Raw genomic sequence first — 9,920 nt, forward strand, 5'->3', positions numbered from 1 at the left:
TGCGAGCCGAAGATGAATTTTCCTTTATGTCTTTGTCTGAATTTCAGAAAACAAACCCCAAAAGCGCAACAAAATAAAATAAAAAATAAAACAAACAGACAATAAAACGAATAAATAAATGAGAGACAAAAGACAGCCCGCATGCCTGCATGCATGCATGCCTGCATGCATCCCTGCATCCCTGCATGCATGCCTGCATGCATGCCTGCCTGCACCTGCGTGCATCCCTGCATGCACCTGCCTGCATCCCTGCATGCACCTGCCTGCATGCACCTGCCTGCATCCCTGCATGCACCTGCCTGCATGCATCCCTGCATGCATGCATCCCTGCATGCACTTGCATGCATGCACTTGCATGCACTGTTACCTAATGCGTTCTGCCTGTGCGGCGCAGCTGCTGCTGGCGAGCGCCTGCTGCAGCTTGGCGAACATCACGTGGACGTGGCCGACGCGGACGAAGACGCTGCGGGCGCCGAAGTCGATGGCCAAAAGGCCGCCGCGGCGAAAAGAGTGGTCGAGCCCGAGGAGGCGCTTGCAAGTCACCAAAAAGTGCCGCGCGTACTCGAAAAAGTGAAACCCTATCAAGTCCGCGCACAGCATCCCCCGCAGCAGCTGCAGCAGCAGCAGCAGCAGCAGCAGCAGCAGCAGCAGCAGAGGGTGCGCGGTGCGTCCAGGGCGGGCGGGAGAGCAGGAGCAGTCCGAACACTCCCTCAAACCCACGCAACTTGCAGCAGCAGCAGCAGCACCAGCAGCGGCTGCTGCAGCAGCAGCAGCAGCGGCGCTGCCTGCCTCCCACCAGCAGCAGCAGCAGCTGCTGCTGCAGCAGCAGCAGAGGGCGTTCAGTTCACCCAGAAGGTGCTGGGAAGCAGGAGCAGCCCCAACACTCCCTCAAACCCACGCACCATGCAGCAGCAGCCGCAGCGCTGCCTGCCTCCCAGCACCAGCAGCAGCAGCAGCAGCCCCCCCACCCCCAGCAGCAGCAGCAGCAGCAGCAGCAGCAGCAGCGGCGAACCTCTTCTCTGCAGGGGAGGCAGCGGAAGATCTCGGAGGAGGGGAAGGGGACGTGGAGGAAGAGGCCGACGTTGGCCTTGCGGTGTCTGCGGGTGACGTACATGGGAGCAGCAATGAGTTGGAAGTCGTGGATCCAAACAATGTCATTTTCGTGCATTTGCAAAGCCACTGCGTTTCCAAAAACTTTATTCACAAACTGAAAACTCCGGTAAACCCCCAGAGAATAAGGCTCCTGCGCCGCGCAGTCCACCGCCAACACGTTGTGCAGCAGCGGACGCAGCACCTGCAGCAGCAGCAGCAGCAGCAGCGCAGCAGCAGCAGCAGCAGCAGCAGCGCAGCAGCAGCAGCAGCAGCAGCAGCAGCGGGAGTGGGAGGGTATTAGTGGTGGTAGTAGCGGCGGGGGTGGAGGGGTGCGTGCTGGTTTAGGTGGGGGTTCTGCTGTTTTGCGTTGTTTTGATTTGGGGTGTTCTGCTGCTGCTGCTGCTGCTGCTGTTGCTGCTGCTGTTGCTGCTGCTGTTGCTGCTGCTGCTGCTGCTGCTGCGGCAGCAGCAGCGTGAGACAGTGATAAGGGATGAAAGGGTGAGGAGGGGAGGCAAGGATGGAAGAGCAGGAAATAGAGAGGAAATAAAATAAAATAAATAGAATAAAATAAAATAAATAAGATAAAATCAATCCAATAAAACAAATCTGGTAAAATAATAAATCAAAATAAATGCAACAAATAAAACAAGTAAACAAAACAAACAACTCCACCACAGATCCACCCCCAAAACCCTCAAAACCCTCAAAACCCTCCCAAACCCTCAAAACCCTCCCAAACCCTCAAAACCCTCAAAACCCTCAAAACCCTCAAAGCCCTCCCAAACCCTCAACACCCCTCAAAACCACCCCCAAGCCCTCAAAACCCTCCCCCAAACCCTCAATCCCCCAAAACCCTCAAAACCCCCCTAAAAACCTCAAAAGCCTCCAAACCCTCAAAACCGCCCCAAACCCTCGCAAACCCTCAAAACTCCCCCAAACCCTCGCAAACCCTCAAAACTCCCCCAAACCCTCCCAAACCCTCAAAACTCCCCCAAACCCTCCCAAACCCTCAAAACTCCCCCAAACCCTCGCAAACCCTCAAAACCGCTCCAAACCCTCTCAAACCCTCAAAACTCCCCCAAACCCTCGCAAACCCTCAAAACTCCCCCAAACCCTCGCAAACCCTCAAAACCCCCCCAAACCCTCTCAAACCCTCAAAACCGCCCCAAACCCTCTCAAACCCTCAAAACCGCCCCAAACCCTCACAAACCCTCAAAACCGCTCCAAACCCTCGCAAACCCTCAAAACTGCCTCAAAACCGCTCCAAACCCTCGCAAACCCTCAAAACTCCCTCAAACCCCCCCAAACCCTCAAAACCGCCCCAAAACCCCTCCAAACCCTCGCAAACCCTCAAAACTCCCCCAACCCCCCCCAAACCCTCAAAGCAAAGGAAAAACCGGAGTAAGAAAGCACAGCAGCAAAGACGGACTTGGTCGCAGAAGCAAAGACAGCCCTTCATCTCATCCTCGGGGACGAAAATGGGAATGCAGTTGAGGGTTTGGAGAAGCTCGCGAAGCTCCAACTCCTCCTCAGAGTCCGCGGGAGAAACCCCACAAACCCCCAAAAAAGAAACCGCCAACTTCGTTTTGCCGCGGAGGTGCAGCAGCGAAGGCAGCAGCGAAGACTTCGCGGGCCGGAGTTCGAAGCGGCCGCGGCTGCTGCGGCGGAAGGCCACGAGGGCGCCGCTGCCGTCCCGCATCTGCGGCACTGCTGCTGCTGCTGCTGCTGCTGCTGCTGCAGCGCAGCAGCAGCGGGAAGCAGCAGCTGCGGAGGAGGAGCCGCAGCAGCAGCAGGAAGGAGAAGCTGCTGCGCAGGGACTCGCTGATCCGCTGCGGGCTGCTGCGGAGGAGGAGGAGGGGGAGGGCGGAGGCTCGGGGGGCTCGCTGCTGCTGCTGCTGCTGCTGCTGCTGCTGCCTGCTGCTGCTGCTGCTGCTGCTGCTGCTGCTATTGCTGCGGCTTCCGCAGGCGTGTTCTGGTAAGAAGCCACGCGAACCACGCGGACTGGAAGCTCCAAAGAGACTATCAGCAGCGAATCGTTTTCGTCAATTGCTGCTGCTGCTTCCTGCGCAGAAAGCTGCCGCTGCAGCCCCGCGCCCCCAGACCCGCACTCCAAACCGCTCTTCTCCTGCGCAAACCCTAAACCCTAAACCCTAAACCCTAAACCCTAATACACCCTCGACAAGCCGCGCCCTGCGCCCCCGACCCCGCAGCAAGTTTCTGTTCGCTGCGGACAAGCGGCAGACTCGAGGAATAACCTGCTGGGGCGAGAAACCCAATACGCAACAAACCCTAAACCCTAAACCCTAAACCCTAAACCCTACTTGAGTGTTGGGGGCTATTTCGGTGGGCAAATCGCAAGAGGTTTTGCCGCGGATGTAACCATTGTCATCTTCTACAAGCATTTCTACTCCCGTGGGCGTCAGCTCCCGATTCCCTTCTATCTCCTCCCACCTAAACCACAAATTAGGGTTTAGGGTTTAGGGTTTAGGGTCTAGAACTTGGGGGTGTTCAGACCAGCAGAAAGACCAGCAGACACCCAGCCCCAGACCCGTGCACGCTGGAACTTGAAGAAGACAACCACCTCTACTAACCCTAAACCCTAAACCCTAAACCCTAAACCCTAAACCCTAAACCCTAAACCCTACCGGACGATTTCATTTCTGTCGTTTAAAACGACATATTTATAAGCCACCTTTTTGTTGAGAGGCAGCAGCGCCGGCTTTTTGCTAAACCACGCAGGCACGACATCTTCGTTTGTCACCAGCTCGTGGCACCGAGACACCTGCGCAAACCCTAAATTAGGGTTTAGGGTTTAGGGTTTAGGGTTCACTCGGTTCAGCGGGTTCGCGGGGTTCAGAGACTGGCCGAAGGGCTCAGCCAAGGAAACCTAAACCCTAGGGCCTCGGGGCCGCAGCAACACTGACCGGAAAAGGGATTAGGGTTTAGGGTTTAGGGTTTAGGGTTTAGGGTTTACCTGCCAGTTTCCCAGCTGGGACTCTGAACCGACAACCGCCACCTTTTCCCCAAACTCGGTGGGGATAACAACGCGAAAGAAAGTCCTCGTGTAGAGGGCCCTCATTTTGCTAGGGTTTAGGGTTTAGGGTTTTAGGCTCTAGGGTTTAGGGTTGAGGGAGGGTTTAGGGTTCTGGGTCCACGCACACTCCAACCCAAACCTAACCCCATATTTCCTCTTCACCCTCACCCTGCAGCAAACCACCCAAACTACAAACCCTAAACCCTAAACCCTCAAAACCCCAAAACCTCACAAACCCTAAACCCTAAACTTCATTCTCTCCGCACCCAAACCCGAACCCCAGGGGCCCCCCAGGGGCCCCCTTCATAAGTTCCCACATATTAGGGGGGCCCCCTCGTGTGCCGCTGCAGCAGATGCAGCAGCTGCAGCAGCAGCTGCTGCTGCTGCTGCAGGGGGGCCCCCTGGGGGCCCCCTCCTAGTGGGGGCCCCCAGCAGGGGGCCCCCAGAGATGGGGGGCCCCTAAAGGTGGGGCCCTTCTAAAGGTGGGGCCCCCTAGGCCCAGAGCTGCTGCTCTTCAGTACCCTTTAGTGAATGCCGCCGCTGCTGCTGCTGCTGCTGCTGCTGCTGCTGCTGCTGCTGCTGCTGCGGGAGTGTCCCGTCTGCGGCGGCGAAAGTGGGGGCGCTGTTGAGGTGTCAGTGAGCTGCAAAGGGTCGGTGCTTCGGGTTTAGGGTTTAGGGTTTAGGGTTTAGGGTTTAGGGGGGGCTGGAGGCCCGATAGCTGCAACACACCGGCGCTATAAACCCTCAAGAGCAGCAAGCAGCTGCTGGGGGTCCTAAACCCTCCGGGGGTTTGTGCTGGGGTGTACGTACACTGGAGCAGCAAAACAAATTAGCTCAAAGAGAAAAGCTACAGAAAGAAAGGAGCAGCAGCAGCAGCAGCAGCAGCAGCAGCTCCTAGCATGCACGGAGTCTGCCCGAGGCTGCTGCCGCTGGCTGTGCTGGGGGATCCGAAACCCTAAACCCTAAACCCTAAACCCTAGGCCCAAACCCTAAACCCTAATGTGGCGCGCAACGAACAACTCATTTCCTCTTCTTCTCGCCTTCCCCCGCCTCTCTGCTGCCGCCGCAGACACTGCAGCAGCAGCTGTTGCTGCTGCAGCAGCTGCAGCGGCAGCAGCAGCGGCATGCAGCAGCAACTCCTTCGCTGCCTTCTCTCTAATTCCCCTTTTTTTGAATTCTTCTGATCAAAAGACAAAACGCAAAACTCCCAACACACTCAAGCTGCGCGCGCGAGCTGTACGTACACCCGAGCTGCCTATACACCCCAGCCCCGAACGCGGTGTATCCCCAGCAGGCACCTCCCCAGCTTCCTCTAACCCACACACCTCCTTCAAATTCATTTTTTAATTATTATTTCTAATTTATAAACAGCAAAACTCCTAAACTTCCCAAAACTCCCCCCCCAGCGCTCCACAGCCCGCTGAACTGCTGCTGCAGGGCCTCCGGGGGAGAAGTTGCGGCCAAACGAAACCCCAAAAGAGTGTATAAAACTCTGTGCTGCTGCTGGGGGGCCCCGCAGCAGCTGTGGGGCCCCACACCTGCAGCAAGAGCTCGCTGAGTCGAAAGACGAGCTCAGAGGGGGCCCCCAGGGGCCCCAGGGGGGCCCCGGGGCCCCCGGGCCAACGCCCATAGGCACTGGGGGGCCCCTAGGGGCCCCTAAGGGGCCCCACAGGCTGGGGCCCCCAAGAGCCTTTTGGCCTTGGGGCCCCCAGGGTCAAGGGGCCCCAAGGCTTTGGGGCCCCGGAGGCCCCCACGTAACCCATTCGCAGCTAGCTAGCTAGCTGCAGCAGCTAGCTGCAGCAAGCGGCTGCAGCAGCTAGCTGCAGCAAGCTACTGCAGCTAGACAGCTGGCTGCAGCAGCTAGCTAGCTAGACTGCTAGCTGTGCAGCTAGCTAGCTCGAGCTGGCTGCATCCTGTGGGTGCTGTGAGCTGGTGGAAGCGGGATCGGGATCGGGATCGGGATCGATTCAAAGCGATCCCAAGACCCCACAACCTGTGCTGAGGTGTACAGACAGCTGCTGGAGTGTACGGGCAGCTCCGGGGCTGGGGTGTCTAGACAGCACTTTAGTTGGGCTTCCGGGATCTTCTGAAATGTCTCCAGAGGCTCTCTTAGAAATAAAATTTAAAAACTAAATTAAATTAAATTGAAAGAATTTTAATTAAATTAAATTAAGTGATAAAAGCTCCGCTACACGCGTGGCGGCGCGCTCCGAGGTGTATGTACAGCTGAATACAAACCCCACAGCCAACAAAGGCAAAGCAGCTGGCAGGCTGCTGCTGCAGCTACCCTTCCTGCTGCTGCAGCAGCAGCTGCTGCTGTAGCTGCTGCTGCAGCTGCTGCTGCAGCAGCTGCTTCTCCTGACACGGAGGGGCCCTCGGGGGCCCACATCCCACTCAGAGCCCAGGCCCCCATTTTCTACCCTTCACTGTTCATCTGTGAAGTGCCCAATAAGTAAATATATATAAATATATAAATATAAAAATGCAAATATATAAATATATATATATTCATAGATAGATAGATAGATAAATGCGTATATATATGTGCCTGCATGCATATATATATATATATATATATATATATATATATATATATATATATATATATATATATATATATATATATACTTCACATATGCATATATAGATGTCATTCTTGAGTTGCAAAATCCTGAAAATGGCCACTTGTGTGCATGCAAGAGGTCCAGAAAAGAAAGCCAGCGCATGCATGCGTTTATCTCCGAAAAAGGATTTAAAAGTAACAAGACTTGGGGCTTTTTGGGGGCCCCCAGGGGGCCCCCAGGGGGCCGTTTTGTTGCAAAGATGCATCAAATGGCACTCTTTAAAATATCAACAACTGCATTTCTGTACTTCTGCACGAAAAGCCGTGCAAAAGTGAAAAGCTGGAAAGTTAAAATTGGAGAAAATTCGAAAGAGGCATTTGGGCTGTGGGGCGCTCAGGTGTACGTACACCGCAGGCTCGCGGCCAACTAGCCTGCTGGTGCAAAGCGCCTTTTTGTTGCATGCAAAAATAGAAAGAATAATAAAGAAAAGCAAATAATAAAGTTGCGGAAACAACATGCATGCGCATGCAAAGATTTAGGGAAGAAGGGGCGCGTAAAGATTCACAAAAGTATAAATTTAAATCCGAAATACTTATTATATAATGTGCAGTGTATATATGAAACACAAAATATATATATATATATGTATATATATATATAAATATATATATATTCATATATTTAAATCTCCACCAAATTGTATTCATCAGTTTGCATATTCTTGTGGACTTGTCCTTGCAAGTGAGCCCCACTGGTTGACTTAAAAAGACAAAAAGATGAAATTAAAAAAATGAAAAGAAGAATGAGTGTTTGTGCCCCTGGACAGTTTCGCGGAGTGTACATACAGCTCCGGGAGATGGGCAAAACAAAACGAAATCAAATCAAATTAATTCAATTAATGAAATTTATTGCATTTCGTCCACTTAAGAAAAAGAAACAGTGCCTCAAAGCCTCGCTTTTGGGCCCTCAAGCTTTTGCAGCAGCAGCTGCATGCATGCAGTGTATGTACACTTGAAAAGTTCACTCTCCTCGTACTTTGCGGTGTCTAAACACCAAGTAAACGTTTCGATGGGCTCAAACAGTTTAAAAGCTTCAAATGGTTTACTTTAGTGTCAGTTAAACTTGCAAATTGTACTACTTTTGTGTCAATTCAACTTTTAAGTTGCATGCATCTTACCTCCGCAGGCCCGTGTGTAGTGCGCGCAAGTGTATGTACACCCCGTCGAGTTCAAACAGGCAAAGTAACTTTTGTTGCATTTAAAAGACAAATTTAAATTTTGGAAAAGTTTTTTGTTTTTGAGTAATGCATGCACAAAATGTGGGGCCTTTGCGCTGTCCATAAACTCCAGATGCGCGGTGTAAACGGCCAACTGTTAATTAATTAATTATTTCAATTCAAATGTTTTATTTTTTTGCCAATTTGAACTTTGAAAAAAAAGTCTGTGCATGCATGCACTTCGTTCAGTTCAGGCTTTCTGTGGTTTGTTGCGGCCTCTAAGATACTAAAAATTGTTTTAAAGTTTAAGAGTTTTGGATTTTCTAAATATAAACATTTAAAAATTTTGACTTTTTGCGAGTGCATGCAGCAGCCTTACGAGGGCATGCATGCAAAGAGATTTTATATATTTCACCAGAGCCCCAAGGATAACAGTTGCACAAAAATAAAATATAAATAATGCTTTTTTGCAGTTCGAATTTAATTTGTTTGGAAAGCGTAGATATCCAGTAATGAGAACTGCGGTGTATGTACACCTCGGCCGTTCCGCGTGCTATTCAGCCCCACATCAAATACACCCCAAAGCGCATGCATGTTCACTTTTGCATGCAAGTATAACTCTAAATAAATTCAATTAATATAAATGCATAAAGTTAAAAGCATAATGCCAGTATTTATGCATGCGCATGCACTTGCATGCCTCGCCAGGATCAAACGTGCATGCACGCGGTGTACGTACACTGCAGTCTCGAGTACATTTCTGCCAAGATAATGCACATAATAGAATTGTGAACAGCCGCGCAAGTATATTTAACGGATTTTCCATTTATAAATGTGTATAAAAGAGAACAAATTTAAATGCATGCTATTTCATTTAGCAAATGATATAGATGGATGCAGATATAATAACTACGCAAACGTAGGGATATAAATGCCGTCTGCTCGTGCATGCATGCACTATAATGCATGCATCCGAATGCATGCATGCAGACGGAAATATATCGCGCATTTGGGCATTTTAGGGTTGCATGCAAGTGCGGCAAATAAAAATGCATGCGCATGCATTTCAAGAAGAAAGAAAGCCTCTAGAAAGGCCACAAGTTCTTTTCGCGCGAAAATAAACAAATCCTTTTGAGGGCTTTTTTCCACGAAAAAGAACAAGTACTTTTCAGAAAAACGCATGCAAAGATAACTGCTTTAAATGCCCTTTCCTGACGGACAAATGCCCATGCACTTGCGCCATTTAATGACAAAAAGAGCCAGTGCTCTCTTTAAATATTTGCAAAAAGAGAAGTGAAGAAGTTGGTGCGTTCAGAATTGCTGTGCGCGCGGTGTATGTACAGACACCTGAAATGCAGTGGGGCTGCGAGCTGTCGGCGGGAGTGCCCTAAAGTCCCAGAAGAAATGAAATTAAAATAAATAAAATGAAAATAGAAATGCAAATGGAATTGTAAAGACAAGTAAATATAAGCTGAATTGGAAATGGGGTTCGGGCGGCTCCGTGGGCTTCAGCTACCCCACGGGCCGCCAGAAATAAAAAAGAATATGTATCTGGATATTCAATAAATAGAAAAAATAAATAATTAATCCGTTCAATATTTCTTTTAAATGACTACCAATATATGTAATTTGGAGTATATTTTATGTAACAGATACCTCTATATTTCCATTTATTTATTTAGTCCGACCACTGTACATACACACGGATGCGGGCAAACAAGGACGCGTTAAAGGCAGCAGTAAACTGCAGATCTTTTCAGTTGGAAATATTTAAAGATGGTCTTTTAATGCATTTATAAATGTATTTGGAGCTGCAAGTTTTTAAAATGCATCAAAAAGTCTTTCTAAAGCACTTTTGCGCATGCAAAGAGCTGCGCATACACCCCAAGCTGCACTGTAGAAAGCCGCTAATGCGCATGCATGCATGCGGCGCTTTTCTTGCAAGAGTCTGACTTTAGAAATTACCATAAAGTGCATTTGCATGCATTTGTGGAAGTTTTCCGGTACTTATTCT

General features: G+C 50.4%; 2 protein-coding genes across 2 annotated transcripts; one reads left to right on the forward strand and one right to left on the reverse strand.

Moving 5' to 3' along the window:
• Positions 1–394: 394 nt before the first annotated feature.
• On the forward strand, positions 395–1,393 carry ENH_00037460 (hypothetical protein; the record flags this gene model as incomplete). Its single annotated transcript, XM_013580537.1, has 2 exons — positions 395–538; positions 675–1,393. Coding segments are annotated over 2 exons (863 nt in total), but the record flags the coding sequence as incomplete, so codon positions are not given.
• Positions 1,394–2,344: 951 nt separating this feature from the next.
• ENH_00037470 (hypothetical protein, conserved) lies at positions 2,345–4,171 on the reverse strand (the record flags this gene model as incomplete). The annotated part of the gene is made up of 4 exons (XM_013580538.1): positions 2,345–3,217; positions 3,414–3,543; positions 3,738–3,874; positions 4,067–4,171. 4 exons carry the CDS (start codon positions 4,169–4,171, stop codon positions 2,345–2,347), a joined length of 1,245 nt encoding a protein of 414 aa, XP_013435992.1.
• Between the last annotated feature and the right edge of the window lie 5,749 nt (positions 4,172–9,920).

The sequence above is a fragment of the Eimeria necatrix genome, genomic scaffold (assembly GCF_000499385.1).
Source record: "Eimeria necatrix Houghton genomic scaffold, Enh_scaff275, whole genome shotgun sequence".
Taxonomy (NCBI): domain Eukaryota; phylum Apicomplexa; class Conoidasida; order Eucoccidiorida; family Eimeriidae; genus Eimeria; species Eimeria necatrix.